This window comes from Aphelocoma coerulescens, chromosome 14 (assembly GCF_041296385.1).
Source record: "Aphelocoma coerulescens isolate FSJ_1873_10779 chromosome 14, UR_Acoe_1.0, whole genome shotgun sequence".
NCBI classification, from domain to species: Eukaryota; Metazoa; Chordata; class Aves; order Passeriformes; family Corvidae; genus Aphelocoma; species Aphelocoma coerulescens.
Window position 1 is genome coordinate 15,970,657 of NC_091028.1, and position 18,092 is coordinate 15,988,748.

General features: G+C 46.9%; 1 protein-coding gene across 1 annotated transcript; it reads left to right on the forward strand.

The window, feature by feature from the left end:
* The first annotated feature begins 903 nt into the window (after positions 1–903).
* On the forward strand, positions 904–17,420 carry ITPRIPL2 (ITPRIP like 2). The gene is made up of 3 exons (XM_069030317.1): positions 904–1,057; positions 2,163–2,302; positions 12,066–17,420. Exons 1-3 carry the CDS (start codon positions 904–906, stop codon positions 13,776–13,778), a joined length of 2,007 nt encoding a protein of 668 aa, XP_068886418.1. The 3' UTR covers positions 13,779–17,420.
* The last annotated feature ends 672 nt before the right edge of the window (positions 17,421–18,092 follow it).

Here is an 18,092-nt window from a genome sequence, read left to right on the forward strand (position 1 = left end):
TAAAGAGGATTGTCTACCCTTTATTTTTTTTTTTGGTGAAGGAGCTTAGGCAGAAGGTTAAATCTCAATATAGAGAAACTCCTGTTCTGTGAGATTTTGTTATGACTGTCACTTTGTATGTGCTTTAAAAATAATTTCTATCAAACTGTTGCAAGTGTCACCTTGTTAGACTCAAACTACTGATGTTATTTACTTTGTTCAATCAAAGTACCACTTGGTTCTCTATCTGTGACTGGTTTGCACACCCACTGGAATAACTTGACTAGAGGAATTCAAAGCTAAAGCACAGATTTTTCAGGGACTGCATAATCAGAAAATAACTCAAAGGGAGTCTCATTTTACTTGCCTTAGCCCCAGACAGTTGTGAGCAATGTGTGTGAAAACTCAAGTTTACTAAAGGTGCATCCTATTACACTAATGCAGTATCTTCCCTAATTTGACCAATTCTCTGAACAAAAGTTACATCTAGCAGATTTCTTGCCTTAGTTTCTCTAAAGTATTCAATATGCATGTGGAAAATTCCCAGGTAATCTGGAGGAGAGAGGAATCAGCACAAAAGAATGATTAACTATAAAGTGGTTAAAGGGGTAACAAGTGGTGCTGGAAGCTTGTGCAGTGCACTTGTGCAAGTCATGGGCTTTAATAATTGAGTAAAAGAAGGAAAAAAGATTGCTTGATGAATAGTCCATTGTAAAGCCTTTCATACCAGGGACACCATGGCATGGCATCTTTTATAAGTCCATTATTGCAGGGGGGGAGGGCAGGGCATGGTGTATTTTGACTCAAAGCCACACACTGCATGCCCATACATACAATGGTCTTGTGACATCGGCTGGAAACTGAGCCAGACAGTTCCTGGTCCTTTAGCCATGACATCAGGATTGAAAGCTGGACAAGGCATCCATGGGGCTTTCCTCGAGAGCTGGTACTCAGCTGAAGGCTGGTATTATCCAAGGCTGGGGTTGCAGAGATTCTCTGAACGTGTCTGTGGCGGTGGTCAGCAGCGGTGGGATTGGCTTCTGTCAGAGTGACAGACATGCTCATGTGATTGTCCAGGGTGTGGGAGGCCCTTGAGACCATCACACACTGCTCACTTGGGGCAACAATTTTTAAGAAACAAATCTCATGTTTAATGTATTTTGTTTGGTTAGGGGCTGGGAACATCAAATAGCAAGAAATTGCCATGTGAGGCCTGTGTTTGGTCATATCTGTTGTAATTGAAAGTGCTCATAGAGAGTCCTTTGTCCTCAGCAGCTGAACACATCCTGCACGTTTGAGAAGGGTGTCAGACAGTAACACCGTCTCCAGCTGCAAGCATGAAATATGAACTGGGAGATCAAATCTGCTTTATGCTTCTGAGCAGGATTTGTTCTTTCTTTAATGGAGCAGCAGATTTCTCCCCATCCATTAAAGTGTGGATGGGCTGTTCTGCCCCTTCCAAAGCTTGTGCATTTCTCTGCTCACTGGCAGTTTACTCTTTGTTGTTGTTTTGCATAGAAAATCGAGTTCCTTTTCATTTTTCTCATTAATAAGGACCCTTTTTTGTTTAAAAACCTGTTTCAGATTTTGAAAGACTAAAACAAGTGGTAAAAGGTTACAAAAGAACAAAAGGTGCTTAGTGCTGTACAATTCTATTGTACAGCTGCTGCTAGGCTGTAGTTACTTTTTTATGTTGAGGCAGAACTAAGCTGAGTAATACCAGCCATCCCAGCAGGGGTTAATGGCAGGCAGAGGCCAAAGTATATAGCTTGTAAAGTCTGTTATCATAGTGATCCTCAGTGAACTCTGGTCATGTTGACAGAGGAAGAGGAGCTTGGATCAGAGAAAGGCTGTGGAATGCTGCATTTTCAGAACAGGGAGTGGGGAAGATGACAGGGTCTTCACTGTGCCTTTGAGTTTTGGGGCTTCCTTGTAAATGATAAATACACACATAATTTGGGGTTTGGAATATGCAGTGGGATTAAATCCTTCCCCTCAAAGTAATGAGGTCTTTTCTGGCTCCGGTGATAAGCCAGGGCTTGATCCCGATTTTCTGCTGCAGAAGCAGTTGTATTTCTCAGTGAGGAGGAGCAGCAGGTGCCCATCTGTGTGTGTGTGCAGGGCTGTAGGGCTGCTACCTGCTCTTTGATCAGCATCTCACCTCTTGCTGGTTTCTTCTGCAGTCAGTGCTGGGGACGACCTGGCCGCTGTTCTCCAGGGCTGCTCGCAGTCGGAGATGAAGGTGACGCTGGCGTTGGAGGGGAGTGACACGGGCACACTGCGCTGGGCACTCGGGCTGTTTCTGGAGCAGGATCCCTGCACTGTCTGTAGGCACTGCAGAACTCACGTGTGATGCCCCAGACGTGCAGCTCTGGCTGTGCCAGGACACGTTTCAGCCGCAGCCGGGCAGAAATCAAATCCCCGTGGCTGGGATTAACGAGGTGATGCTGACAGAAGCTGAACGGACTTTTGTCAAGGGCGTGTAGTGATAGGACAAGGGTTCATGGCTTTATGTTGATAGAGGGCAGGTTTAGATTAGATAGAAGAGAGAAATTCTTCACTATGAGGGTGGGGAGGCCCTGGCACAGGTTTCCCATGGAAGCTGTGGCTGCCCCATCCTTGGCAGTGTCCAGGGCCAGGCTGGACAGGGCTTGGAACAACCTGGGATAGTGGAAGGTGTCCCTGCCCATGGCAGGGAACTGTGGAATGAGATGAGGTTTAAGGTCCTTTCCAACCCAAACCAGTCTATGATTCTGTGATTTACGATGCAAATTATGTAAAATGAGACTCATAGGATTGTTTGGCAGAGAGCTAAACCATTGTCTGGGTTGGGCTTCATTTTTGTCTGGAGTAAATCTGTGTGGCTCACTTGAGCACACAGATCAGCTGAGGATGTGCCATACGGTCCCTGTCCTGGGGATGACATGGATTCTACATCTCTATTTGTTCTTAGTATTACAGGAGTTATTTAATCTATACACATCTGCCTTGTGTCTGGACTTTGGGGAAGACATAATTTTAAATGCCAGTCATTTTTTGTCACTAGCTTCGAAGCTGTGGCATGTCACTTGCATTGAATTCTGCACATACTTTTTAGCTTGGGAGCCTTAAAGGGCTAAGGAAAAAATATTGGCCAATTTAAAGGAGGAATGTGTGTCATAAGGGAGGAGATTGTTTAAAGCTACTACCATTTTTCTATTTGTTACTTAGTTTTCATTGTGTCTGACATGAAAAATGGATTTAGCAGTTGTACTTCCAAAGTGGCAGAACTTAGCTTGTGTCGGGGAACACTTGCTGATACTCTTTTTATTTTAGAGTTGTGGGGCTAATCTAATGTTGAGTAAATGAATTAACAGTTCAGGTTCAGTGGGTAATGTATTTCTAAAAGAACTTAACTGTGTTAGAAGGAAAAGTCCAGTTGCTGTTAGGTGCTTTCAATAAATGCAGCCTCCTGCTCACCTCAGGTGTTTTTGAGAAGTATCAGCTTATGCTACAGTTTTGCAGAGCAGGTGATGGTACCTCTGTGTCCAGCAATGCAGCAGCAGTGTTTTGTTTTGTTAGGATGCAGATTAATACACCTATGCTGATACTTTAAAAAATGGAGGGTTTTGGTTCTGAATGTCTTTGTCTCACAAACTGCAGCCATGGCACTGCCTTTACTTGTGCTTGTTCTTAGCTGGAAGTAAATGATATTCTGATGGAAGCCCAGGAGTCACGCAGTGTTACTTGGAAAGGAGCTCTGGAGGTCATCTTGTCCAACCTCCTGCTGGAAGCAGGACTGTGGCCAGCACTAAAGTAGGTCAGCTGTAATTTTTTCCAGACGGGATGAAAACCTCCAAGGACAGAAATTTCACAGCCTCCATGGGAAGCCTGTTCTGGTCCTGCATTACCCTACCAGTGACAATTTTTTTTCTGATATCTATCCTGAACCTCCTAAGACTGTCACTGCTGCTGCTCGTTATGCCATGTAGCACCATGGAGAAGAGTTTGCCTCCACTATCTTGGTAAATACTCTGAGTAGTTTTAGGCAACTGTCAGATCATTCAGATTAGCTCTCCTTGCAATGCCTGGTTCCTGGACTGGCACAGAGAGGAAAGGAAGGGATGCATCTAGTGACCACCTTGACACTCTCATTGTTTTAGACTTCAGGCTTCATATGTCTTCTTTCCTTGCAGGTATTTTCCACCCAACTGTTTGCATGTCAGTGATTTGTTTTTCAGTGTTACTTGCTCCTAGGACAGATGGATTTATTGATTTTATGGTACAGGTGGACATGTGTAGACCAAGATATTAATGAAAGCAATTCATACATACAGTGGGTGGTTTTCATATTTAAAATACTTTTCTGGGCTGTAATAAAAAGATTATTTCTGGCACTAAAAGTGCTTTTCTGTTTTCTCTGTGGCTACTGGCCAGCCACCTGCCTGGGCTGTCCAGGTCAGAGCAGAGGCAGCAGTGGGTATGGGGGATTTGAATTTTCTTGCAGTTCACCTTGAAGACAAGTTCTGCCAGCAGTGTTTTAGCAAGCTGTCAAGAATTTATCCCAAGCATGTGGCTTGAGGGCACCTGCATAGTCAGAGGCTGCTGACTGTATGTAAATGGATAAAACGTTTAGTGGAGTGAAAAGCCTTTGCTTATAGGCACAGACAGACATGCAGTGTCAAGGCAGATGACTCAGTCCTGTTGATCTTTGCTGCTGTCTCTGCATTAAAGTGAGCTTCCCTTTAAAGCAGTAGCCTATGTGTAATTTAGGGCGTCTCTCATCTTGCTGATGATAGATTGTTTCCTCCGAGCTGTGGGGCACAGCCGTGCTCCAGAGGTGGCACCCAGCTTCTGGGGAAGAACACGCACAACTTGCTTTCCCAGGACTAATGCCCAAATGACAAAACAGAGGAGCCTCTGCTCACCAGGTGTGTCAGGAATCCTAAGTTTCCTCGTGCTGATGGCTGTGGATCCCAGGGCAGGCAGAGCCCGCTCTCCTCTCAGGAGTGACAGTATTGTGTTTAACAAAGGTCTGTCCTCTACCAGCCTGCAGCATTCCCACGAGAAAGGGACTTCGCTTTAGAGCTGGCCTAAGAGAAGGCCACTGCATGCAAGTGTACTAGAGATGTAGGTTTATGCTTAACTCTGAGCCCAAGAGCATTGGGGATAATTGGATATTCCATGGTAAACTTGTTGGAGGCTTTAGAGACTTGTCTGTGGCAAAAATACACTGGAAATAGAGTTTGAGAGGAGCTGAATCTCCCTTGTGGCTGTATTATTGTACTAACCATACAGCACTCCTGGTATGTGAAAATGTGCTGACCTTGCTGCTTCTGAGTGGGTTTTTTATCCAGCAAAAGAACAGCAGCAGGACTTAAAATCACTGGTGAGATTATTCTGCAAGTGCAGCTTAATGGCTGGATTCCAGCCCTGACCTGGAAAGCTAAGTGCTAGTGACAGATGAGGAGCTGTCTTCCACATCTCATCTTGTCAGCTCTTATTGTTCTGACTTTGGCAGGAAAAATGCTGTTTACTTGAATACTTCGAAGGTGGTTGAAGAAGATTTTGGATGTGGTTGAAATGTGATTTTTTTAAATTAATAACCGTCTGCTTTTCAATTCCTCCCACCCAAATATTGCAGCAATACTTGCTAATGATGAATAATTATGTCTCAATTTTAAGTGACACAAGTGCTATTGTTTACACAAAATATGAGATTCTTGTAAGACATGGGGCATATGCTTAGAGGGATAATGCATGAGAATCAGTTCTGCCTTCTCGGGGAGCCAAGCCTTGCAGAGGAAGATGACAGATACATGTGTTTATACACAGACTTTGTGGCTGGCTGTGTTTGCTTATCATTTGTCATAAACGCAGAGACTTGCAGCACAGAGCACTAGTTCAGCATAAGCTGGGACATATGGTCCTCTCCAGCAGAAGTGACATGAATTCCAGTGCTCACTGGACGTTTCAGGCTGATGACCAGCAAGAGGATTAATCCTGGTAAGCTGCTATGAGTATTGAAGCTTTCCTATGGATTGCTGCTTCCATTTGGGATTTTTCCATGGACAGGGCAGAAAAAGTATGGCCTGGTTTTCAGCTGACAGTTCATAACTGCTGAAGCAGCTACCTGGACTCATCTGGTACATTGCTTGGATATGACGTTGCAAACTCTTGGGATAAAAATACTTATATGAAGCTGCTGCTTTGGAGTGACCTGGTAGTTCATTCTTTCTTTCCAACTGACTCATCATTCTCCACAGAGTTGGTATTCCAACAGAAATAACTCACCAGACCCAGTGGTGAAAGCCCTGGGTGTTGTTTTCCATGACTTTCCTACTAACAAGACGATTCATGGTTATATTCTTCCCTCTTTTTATCTCCCTACACTTACCAAAATACATGTGATACTGCTACAGCCTTTGCTTTTAGATGATGTGTTATGATACACCCTCCATGTGTCATCTCATACTGACTACTAATTCCAGGCTGACCTGTAGTGTGTTAGGAATAATCAGCAGAACTCTTAACACATTTGTCTTTCTGATTTACTAAAAACCTCAAAAAACCTAAGCCCAAACAGCCTTATTATCACAGACAAGAGAAACTTAGAACAAACAACACACACGACCTGCATGTGTTACGAAAACAGCATAAAAACCAAGAGAAGTTTGCAGAGATTTCCTAGAAAATATTCATCCACATTGTAAAACCAATGATAAATTTTCCTGCATCTGGCAATTATTATGCCACACTCTGCTCTTACTCAATGTTCACCCTGTTCATCTTAGGGAACAGTTACTCATTCCTGAGTTCTCTCACATACCAAGGTATTAATCTGCTTCTCATACAAACAGTCAATGATCTGAAATTGCTACAGCACACCAGCACAGACTTGATTCAGTATCTGTTTTTGTTTGCTTTCTTTTGTTTGTTTGTTGTTAGGGAGAAAGAATCCAAAGTGGACCAACATCTATTTGGTCTCTGGAGCTGCACCCATGCCCCTACTTACCACCCCTGTGTTTAGACTTGCATGCTATGAGGTTTCAGAAGTCATAGGCACTACCCATCTGTATTTGCCTTAAATCAAACAACTTCTTAATGGATTTTAGGTGTTTCATTTTTCTTTGCGTTCTTGGACGTAAGTTTGGTCTGATTTTCTGTGGGCTTTGCTTTCCTTGGCTTCTAAAATAATTTTATAAGGTGTTGCTTATTTGAAACGTGGTCATTGGCAAGTCCAGCTGTGCCCCTTACCCAGCAGTGCCCCTTACCCAGCAGTGCCTTGCTTCAGGGAGCTGCACACAGAATCAAAGTCTGCTCCAGAGGTAACAAATTACAAATGGAAGTATTATCATGACAACTGACTTTCATTATTGATGGGTTAGTGGAAGTGACTGTGCAAATACATATCAGTGTGTGCTGCTTTATTATATAGCTCTGCTGACTCAGGGTGATGTGCTGTTTACTCAGAGCCTGCTCACAGAGATAAGCACTGCTGTTAAACTGGTTTTTGTTAAAGTATTTTAACACAAGCATGTGCAAGGTTTAGTTCTACCTGATTGATGCTTTTTAAACCTGGGGATTCCATAGTAGGGGTCGTCAGACCCACATCTGCTGAGCCCTGGGGGTGGCAGGGAAAGGGAAGGGCTGAGTAGGCTCCTGCATGGGAAGGTGACACACTGGGGTGTTGTCACCAGCACAGCATGAACACCTCCTCTGCTGCCCTCGGAGAGTTAGCAGGGCTTGTTGGCTGGAGTGTTTAGATACAGCACTGGAAGCTGTGACTGTTGTCATTCAAATGTGGGTTATATCAAATACTGAACTTGAAGAGCAAGTGCAAGATTTTCAGGCTTGACCTGGAGAGTTTTCATGTCTCCATTTTCAATGTGAGAAACATTCACCATTACTGCTGATAACCCTTCTGTATGATGGTTGTGTACTTGCACTCTCCTTGCTGAAAGGTGTTTCCTTTTCATGATGCTGTAGCTGGAATTCTTCACAACACGAGCCACTTCAGCTTCATGGAGACCATGGGACAGCAGAGTGCCACAGTCACAGCTCATCAGACAGAACTCAGCGTGCCAATGACACTGATGCAGATGGCCTGGGGGTTTTGCTCCTGGTTCATTGCTTAGCTGGAAACACATAGGCGTGTCTTCCTGAATGCCATGTAATGGGTAAGTATAAATGCCCTACTCAAACAAGTTTCTATGCAAAAAAGTAATCCTTGAGGGTTTTCAAATGATATGGGACAAGCTGGAAATGAACCAGCCGATGCTGGTACTGATCACCAGCACAGAGCCAGGACCTTTCTGTTTGTGATAAGGACAGGCTTGGGCAAGAGATTGGTTTATGAATTACTCAGGAAGCCATCCTTCTACAGAAAGGAAATCCTGTATTGGGCTGCGTGTGGTTTATAGCAACCTGGTCTGCTTGCAGGCTCTCAGATTAAGAAGTGCTACGCCCTGCTGATAGTTAGTGAGCAAACAGACTGGCAGAGGTGGCAAGCACATCTGACTTAGTAAACAGAACATATTTTAAGAGTTCATGTGCACTAACACCCCTAGTCCCCAAACTCCTTCACGTCCATGTACTGCTCTGGAGGTTTGACTCCCTCAGCTGTTTGTGGTAGCAAGACACCCTCTCCTGTTTTCCCATCCCCTGCTGCTGTGACTGGCAGAGATTCATTAGTCCACAATAAAAAATGAATTTATGTCTGTCTGATGCTGTTGGTTTGTATTGTAGTTAATAGTATCCCATAAAATCTAGGAGTCAGAGGAATGGCAGACAAAGGATGTTTATTTTGATCGTGGCATCTCCTTGGCTGGACCATCCAGTGGGCTGGGGGAGAGATGTGCTGGCAGCTTTGCTTTCAGAGGAAATCATTAGAAGAGTAATGACTGGGACATGAACTCAAGTGACTGACCATTCAGACTTGTATTTTTTTGCAATCAATTCTTGTACTTTTCTGCTACAGACTGTTTGAGAGTGCATTATAAGCAGCTGGAGGTATAACCCACTTGCTGTAGAAAAGCAGCTGTACAGCACTGGTGCAGGAGGGGATCCCCAGAGACTTCCTCCTGCACCTGCAGTAGAGATGTGCAGCTCTGGTTCAGCAGGGCAGATACCAACCTGGGATAGCTGGGAGGAAATCTCAGGCTTGTGTCTCAGGTAGATAATAAAAGCATCAGACAAATATCATCACCTGTTCATGCCTTCTGTCTTTCTACCACTTCCTTCTACTCCTCGGATGGTGCGTTCTGCCTACATGTCTGACCAGGGCTGGTGTACTGTAGCATGAACAGATGAATCAGAACAGGACACATGTATGAAATACTGCCAACTGTGGAGAAACTTTAATGGATGCTCTAACCCACTGCTTTCTTTTGCCTCTGCAAATCTCCCCTAGAGCTATCACGCAGACCGTATATACTGGGATATCTATTTTTAGCTCAACTTGTTTAAGAATAACATTATTCCTTATTTAGTGAGCAGGATATCCTGTATATGGGACATTCTGGAGTGAGTGTTTAGATAACATAGATTTAAACAATGGGTGATTTAAACAATAGTAGTAAAAATTGATGTTATGAATTCTCTCTGGTCACACTTTTGAGGTCATGTTTACTAGTGTACAACCTATTATTTTTCTTGAGTATGCAACTGCTATTAAAGACTTTAGAAAGCTGAGCACCTCTGGGATGTCTCCCACCTCTGATGTAGTCAGTATTTTTCCCAGAGACTCACCCAGTGCTCAGGGAGTTATGAAGCAGCCATGGTCCCAGAAAAGAGGCCATTGGACATCTTTTATCAGCCCCAGGCTCTACAGATTTCATCTTCCCTCTGGCTGAGGAGGCGAGAAAGGACTAGCTAGTAATTTAAACAGTGGTAGTAAAAATCAGTGCTGTGGATTCATTCTGGTTCTGATGTTAAGGTCACATTATTAGCATTCAACCTGTTACTCTGCAGCCTGAGAGAGTCAGCCCCAGCACCACCTGGGCAGGTAGAAGCACATGCTGAGCCTGTTTGCACTGCCAGGCCTGGTGTGGCTGGTCACACGCTCTCGGCCAGCTGGCCCCTGGGCCTGTCCCACTGCCTGGGCTGACATCTGCATTTTCTCCAGCTCCTGGGGCCCACGGCCGGCTGGGAAGCTGCGGCACTGCCCTGTGCACAAGTCCCACGGGGATAACTGCTGTGCTGGTAGGCTCTCGGTCCCGCCCTGGGCAGCAGGCATGAAGGGCTGTGCCAGCTCCTGCAGATGTGGCTGTCTGTCTCTAAGCGTGGCCGTGGTGCAGCTAATCAAATCAGCCCCGCATGAAAAGAGACTGCAGCCTGTCTTGAAAAATCACTGTGCCTGGAGCAAGGCCCGAAGGCATGTGAAACATGCTGGGCTGGAGGGTGAAAAAAAAAACCACAGGCTAGTAAAAATTGAATGTATGAGCCAAAGGTTCGCAGAGTTCAACAGTATTTTCCAATAAAACATCTTGAAGGATCGGTTTAATACCAGCACAGCTGTGTTATTTAAACAGTTTGGAGTTTTGGGGGTGCAGGACAAAATCAAGTGATGGGTCACAGGCAATAAGCAGAACAATGAATGTTTTTGTCCCCTCATGCAGCCTTGTGAAGAAATATAGGAAAACATGAAACAAGGAGTGGGGAAGAAAGATGCTTTTCACATGCTTTGTTTTCTTTGCAAGATATGGCTGTTGTGGGATGATATTTCTGAGTAGCAAGGCTATGGACTTAGCTGACTGTAGCTGTCAGAAAACATGCTTTTGGTTGTAGGACATGGAATATTTTGCTGGCTGAGATGTTATAAAATTGCCTATGGTTTCTTGCCTTTACACCTGCTTTATTTTTAATTTAAAAAAATCCCCAATCTCCTGATTGTAACTCCAAGAGTCAGAGTTGCAGTGATTAGGACTTCTCTTTGTATCTCTCAAGTGTACTCTTGACTCTCACCCTAGTTTGGTTGCCTGTGAATTAATTCAGGCTGCTTGACCTTGGTTACCTAGTTTGACTTTGTGTGCAGCATCTTGGCTATGCAACATAAGCTACTTCCTGTCAAGTATGATTTTTATGTACTTGAAGTCATATTTTGTTTCATATAAACACAAATTACATAACCAAAAATTTGTATGGTATATCTCTTGATTCTCTGACCCATTCCTTGTTACAGCATTTTCAGCTTGTCGTGTTCAGTCTCTTGTGTTCAAGAACTGCTTTTCACCTTTGTGGAGCCACCGTGCAGATGCAGCAATAGGAACTTTATCACCCGAAATTAAACCGAACAGAATGCTTACATGATGGTGCTTAAACCTCAGCAAACAGCTTCAAAACTCTGTAAATATTTATTAAGCAAACAGAAGCTGAGGATGATGACCCTGTTCCCATCAATATTTGAGACAGTTTAACATACTCCCAGCAAACTATGTGTTTAAAAATTACCTCAAATATCTGTGTAGATTTAACCCCCGGGGTTATTTCTTCCCACTTCGTTTGTTAATGTCGGAATAATTTGGGCACAAGGTAAAAAACCCAAGGCTTTTGAATGATTCGATGACTGCAGGCAGCTGTTGGTACGGCAGCAGCCCGTACACACCCTGGTGCCCGGGCGTTGCTGGCTTTGCTGCTCCTTTGGCACCGAGGCCCTCAGGCAAAGCTGGGCAGGGGAGGGACTCCCCTGCCGTGGGACAGGCCTGTAACACTTTTATTTGAGGAAAAACGTGCAACGTGGAGCTTGTGACACGGCACCGCAGCCCGGGCAGGAGTGCTCCCCCTGACACCGCCGTCCCCTCATGTGGGGGGACAGAAACTCGCAGTTTTTCACCAAAACACACTGCAGGGCGCTGTTGCAGTGAGGGGGACACGGACCCCGACTCTCGCTCCTCTTTCGGGGCCGGCACGGGCAGGGCTGCGGGGGCAGCCGGGGCTCGGCGCGGGCGCTCCGGGGCTCCGTGGGCGGGAAGGCGGGAACCCGGGAAACCGGGAAACCGGGAAATCGGGACCTCGCGGGCGGCGCCGCTCCCCGCCCCGGGCCGGCCCCCGTCGGACAACGCCCCCGGCCCTCGGGCCGCCGCCCGCGGCATTTCCTCTGAGCTCAGCCGGCGGCTGACGCGGGGCCGCGTCCCTCGGAAGAGGAAGCCGGCAGCGATCGCAGCGCAGCGGCGGCGGGGGCAGGCAGGGGCGCGGCGGGGCGAGGGGCAGCGGCGCGGCCCGCGCTGGGGGCGGCCGGGGCGGCGGAGGAGGGGGCCGGCGGGGGCGGGCGCTCCCCGCCCGCGGGGCCGGGCGGCGGCTCCCCCCGCGGCCCGAGCCCCCGCCGCGCCCTGCCCGTCTCCCCGCTCCGCGTGCGGGGCTTCTGGCCGCTGCTGACCGCGCTCTGCACCGCGCTCTTCTGCCTCTACCAGGCGCTGCGCGGCAGCGCGGCCGGCGAGGGCACGGGGGGCCCGGGGGATGCGGAGGCGGCGGAGGCGGCGGGCTCTGGGGTGCCGCTGCTGAAGGGCTCGGCGCTGCTGCTGCTCGGCTGCCTGCTCGCCCGCTGCTGCGGCGCGGCGGGCGGCGGCCCCCGGCGCGGCGGGGCGCGGTGGGCGGCGGGGGCGCGGCGCGGAGCCCTGGAGCGGTTCCACGCGCGGCAGCTGCGGGTGTCGCCCCACGTGCTGGGGCACAGCAAGGCGCACGTGGGGCGGGTGGTGGCCGAGCTGGTGCGCGCCGCCAAGGCGCAGGGGCTGCAGCCCGGCCCGCTGGCCCTGAGCCTGCGCGGGGACTTCGTGTGCATCGGTAGCGCCTACGAGCAGCACAAGGTGCGGAGCCCAGACTGCTTCGACATCCTGGTGCCCCTGCGGCTGCCGCGGCACCTGGAGCCCCAGCCACGCTGTGCCGACGGGCTGGGGCCATGCGGCGCCTTCGTCTGCGGCCTGCGGGCGAGGGACGGCTGGACACGACGCTGCCGGCCCTTCGCCGAGGGCTTCTGCGTGGAGCTGCAGGGCCGCAGCCACCTCTCCTCGGGGCTGGTGCTGCGCTGGTTCCAGGGCCATCTGCAGCGGTGCCTGGGCGCCGTGCGGTACCGGCTGCAGGAGCGCTGCCGCGTCAGCCTCTCGGCCTGCCCCGGGCACCCGCCCACGCTGCACATCCTGCCCTGCTCCGACTACGTCTGCTGCCACATCTCCATGGCCGTGCGCCTCATCCCAGCCATCCCTCTCGGCGACGCGCTCTACCTCACGGCCCTGCCGCCCGACGGCCCCCACGGCCCCCTGGCCCCCGAGGCGCTCTGGGGCCTCAACGCCTCGCGCCAGGAGCAGCGGCTGCTGGGCTGGCTGAAGGAGCAGGCGCCGGCCTCCTCCTGCCACCTCAAGTGCCTGCAGATCCTCAAGGGCCTGCGGGACCTCCGCAGGCACGGCCTGGAGGAGCCCTTCTGCTCCCAGTGGGGCCGAGTGCTTTCCTCCTACGTACTGAAGACGGCCCTCTTCTCCCTGCTGCTGCAGGGGCCCTTGGAGGCCTGGGATGAGCGGTTCCTGGTGGAGCGGCTGGAGGACCTGGTGCTGTACCTCAGGGACTGCCTGCGCAAGCAGGTGCTGATGGATTTCTTCCTGGGCAACACCAGCATCCCCGAGGCCGTGGCGCTGCCCCGGTTCCTCAAGGAAGCGGCCCCCGTGAACCTGCTGTCTGCCTTCGACGGGCCCATGCTGGACCTTGTAGCCTTCCAACTGCTCAGCACCTGGATGCAGGCCCCACACATCATCAGGATGTACAGCAGCCCCCGGTACTTGCGCCCGGTGCCCGCCCCGTGCCGGCACATCGCTGAGCCCCCGGGAGAGTGAGCTGGTGTCACCCATGGGGCACCGAACACTGCCGGCCTGCTGGTGCTTCAAGAGCCTGCATCTGCCTGAGGACGGTGGGACTGATGAAATGCGCTTCTGTCGTTTGGTTCCTGAGCTGAGAAGACAAGGCCAAGACTTACTAGAATTGTGATTCTCGTTCTTTGATCTCATTGGTTGTACGTTGGGAAACGTTGACATGTCTGGGGAAATGCCTTGGTTGTCAAGTGTTGCCTTCAGTCGACAGTTTGCAAACTAAAAGGCTCAAACTGACATTTTTAGAAATCTCATGTTAACTTTTTGTCTTAGTGGCAAAACCGAGCTTTTTCTGAGATTTTCTTTTTATGATGCAAAATCCATTTGGGATTTAAAAATCTTCTAAGTGCAAACAACCCCCCCATCAATGTACCAAGATGTTCTTAAAATGTGATGAGCACTAGAGCATGGGTGTGGATCACAGTTTGAAATGCTCAGTGCCATGCTTTAAATTTCCTGGGTAATTGAGCACATTGTGCTAAATAGAAATGTAACACATGTTAATGTAAACCTGAGGGAAGAAGTGAAACTGCTCTCATAACAGGATGAAGAATCTAGCTTCACATTTGTGTTCAAGTGAAGGTTGTACTGAAGGATTGAAATGCAAATAGAAGGAAACAAATAGCACTTTATTTTCACAAAGGCCTTATTTTTAGGATAATTGGCTGCACTAAATATTGCTATTGAGGAGGCATTAGTATTTTGTTAAAGGAGTGGTGTTTGAATTATCCCAAGGAAAACCTTTTAAAGAAATACTCTGAGGTTCATTTGTTTGTGGGTTCTAGTTGAGTGTTATTATTTGTTTCTGTATTCAAGTATTATTTTCTTAGAATATGCTTTACCTCAAGGACCAACAACAAAATAAGAAGTTCTGTATTATATTTTGGAACAAACCTTAAACCAGTCCAAATCTCAGTGCCATAAGCTGACTGCTGCACCCTCCTGCTCCCTGGTAGGAGTTTGGTGGGATTTTTGGATGACTGCCTAACCAGTCATCTGATTGTGTCAGTATTTGAACCAAGTAACCTTGATGGGATTTTCTAGTGCTGTACTATAGCAATTTGTTATTTTATTATGGGAAAAAGGAAGTAAAATATTTCAGGGTACTTCAGAATTATTAAGCACTGATTTGTGGTACAGTGGCACTCTTAGGCTACAGATTCTGGTGTCCTCTAAGTATAAACATCAGGCAGATAATTGCCACTTTTTGTCTGGTTATGTCCCAGTTGCTGGAATAACCTGTTGAATTGTAATGCAGCCAGGTTTGCGAGTGGCCTTAGCTCCCAGTGCAGGTCTGCCAGGGTGTCAGAAAATTCAGAATTTCAAGTCCTTGCTTTATTTGGCCATCTGCTCAAGTATTTGATGTTTTAAGTCCCAAAATGTGTTGCTGAATTGCTGGTGCTCAGGAGGCTGAGCATGTGCCTTTTTACCTGCCGTGCTGTGTCCTGAGGGAGCACTCTCGAATGAATTGTGAAGGACCACGTGTAACTTCTGGGAGGCTTTAGGATAACTTGAAGTTACTAACCTGCTCTTCCTTTCCCTGATGTGTTGGTGTGCCTTATTCACAGTTCTGTGCATCAGCATGAAACAAACATTTGCAAAATCTATTAAGCTTTATACAAATCTATTTTTCTAAATGGAAACACTCCCTAGGCAGATGTTTGCCTACTTCTGTCTATTTTTAAAACTGCTCTTGCAGTCTTATTTTCAGGTAATTATGGCATAGGTCACACCCACAAGCTGGGTTATTTTTGTATTCGAAGCACTGTGCTTCTTTCTAGAAATACAAATAGTGTATTTATAGGTAGTATTGATCAAATGTTCTTTGCACATGGTATTTAAGACTAAGTCAGCTACATTGGTGTTTCTGGTTTATTTGGGGTTTTTTTTTGGTAGCAGACCATGATATGTACTATTTTTGTAGGCATGTGTTTCTTGGTATTTAAAATAAGATGCAGTTCTGCAATCAAAGCCATTGAATCTTTTGCCCAAAGAAGAACTAGATGGCCAGCCCAGGGTATTGTGGCTGCCTGAACTCTTGACATAAAAACCCTTGAGCTGTTAATTCTGGCATCATGACCGCTTCAGTCAGCTGTCTGTCTGTTTATGTCTCTGCATCCCTGTCTCTGAAAAGGGATCTTTTCTCTGGAAAGGGGTGTATGTTTGTTTAGTATTGCCACAATACATGGAAACCTGTAATGGACTTGGTAAGGACTTTCTCATTAAAATGTAGTTAGGTCAGGAGGAGAGAGTTGCATTGGAAAATGCATGACAAGAAGAGATGGTGGATAATGTAAATAGTATAGAAAATGGAAGTTGGGCTGAGGGGTGAGTGGGGATGATGGTAAACTCTCAGTGAAGATGTCCTGCAAAAAAGCCAAAGGATGTGGGGTAAAATTGGAGGAGAACTATTGAAAGCAAGTGGATTTGGAGTGTAGGGTAAAGAGATTTAGGTGGGTTTTGCTTTGACAATGTTTCCAAAGCAGGTGAATCCATCAGGATAAAAAGTGAGGCAAACCCTCAGTTTACTAGCTGTGCAGGCAGATCTTCAGTGTGAGTTTTTGTTCAGCAAGGCATGTTTTGAGTTCATGATGGAGAAAATGCATGGGTTTGCTTTCACCTTAAGCTTGTTTGAGCCTTCTTGAAGTGAGGGGGCATCCTGCCATGAGGCAATGTGTGTGCACTTGGTGGCTCAGTTGTACAACTGAGATATTAAATGTGTTCTCCTCATCTGTTGTAAAGCATGCACTCGTGAATATGACTGACAAAAGGAGCTGATAGAAGTTGGGTTTCTGTTACAGTGTTCATCTTATTCCACAGAAACACGACAGCACTGGTACCTGCTGTGTGCTGGAGCTGTTATAGGGCCTTATCTGCAGGGAGGTGCACAGAGAACTTGACCCATATGAGTAATCCTGTGGGACTTTCGCCTTCTTCCTCCTTTCCCAGCCCATGGATACACAACAAGGTTATGAATACCTGTTTGCTAAGGCTGTAGCTGTTATAATGTGCTGTGGATTCAGTGGGGTTGCCTGTGTGTGTGTAAACAGAAACACAAACACAGAAAAAAGAGCATGTTACTTAGCACTAATGTGGGCTCTTGGTTCTCTTACCTGCAACCTAATTTTGCAAAGATTGTGCAAATGAAGTTGTTTTTATTGAACGTTGATTGGGAAGAGGAGTCACACCTGCAAGAGAGTTAAGTTCATTTACAGTACCAAAATTCATATCTGTGATTTCATTTTGTATTGAAAAATGCTGTGTATTTCTCAAAGGCTTTATATTTTATCTGACCAAATATCTTGCAAACATTCCTTTTTTGATTTTGAATCTCTGCAGAGTAATGTAAATTTTACATGTTTGTTTGTAGTGGACATTCCTGGTACAACTATTTTTTGCTGGTTAATCATAAGACCAAAGATAAAACTGAAGTGTTGAGCTGCTATTGTTTTGGTTTTTTAAAAGTGTTTCTAGGCTCAAAGTGTCAGCCCATTTTAATGAAACGTTTATAAATTCATTTCCTATTTAATACCAAAATACATTTGCACTTTTATTGTTTCCATAAAAAGTTGGTGGTTTTGTTTGAATATTTCACTGTAATAATAAACGACTGTGTTTTAAAGCATCTGTGCCTCAAAATTTAAATTCCTTCTTACCTTTTTTTCACTAAAAGCTACCTGCAGCCCAGAACTGTGATTGGCAGGTTTATGTGCTCTTCAGGAGGAGACTACTAAAGTGGCAAAATGATGGAAAAGCAGGAAGTCCACGCCTTGGGGGTTGTGCAGAGGGATGTGGAGGAGAGCCAGAAGAGAGAGTGGAGCACGGCTGGCTCTGTCTGTGGTGGTGCTGACTTCTGAAATGGAGCATGTTGGGGTTTGTGGTTGGCTTGCTCAGAGCTCGGCTCCTGTTTTGGGTTGCTGCAAATCTGCTCTTTCTGGTGCTTAATGAAAAGCAAGGACTTCATTTCACAGTATCTGTGTGATCTCTTCAGCATGGCATGTAGAGACACATCTCGGTTCCAAACCGTGCAGGTCGTGCTTTCATTAAATATGGGAATAGCCCTGCTGAAGCCAGCAGGAGGTTTGTGGATGGGCCAGCACATTACCCGTCCTTTATTAGTCTTTGGTAAGATGCTAGAACTATACACAGCTTGTGCTGGTGTTCCCTATTAATGAAGTAACAGCAAGACCTTGAGCTTTTAAATGATTGAATCAAAGCCAGGCTGGAAGTGGCTATCTCCAGGTCTCTGTGCCTGCCTTTGCCTTGCAGGGAGCTGCTTCT

Coding starts and splice junctions, on each gene's coding strand:
- ITPRIPL2 (XM_069030317.1), top strand. CDS start 904: ATGGGGCTTTCCTCGAGAGCTGGTACTCAGCTGAAGGCTGGTATTATC. Junction 1,058..2,162: donor TGCTCATGTGATTGTCCAGG/GTGTGGGAGGCC, acceptor TTTCTTCTGCAG/TCAGTGCTGGGGACGACCTG. Junction 2,303..12,065: donor TGGAGCAGGATCCCTGCACT/GTCTGTAGGCAC, acceptor CTCTGAGCTCAG/CCGGCGGCTGACGCGGGGCC.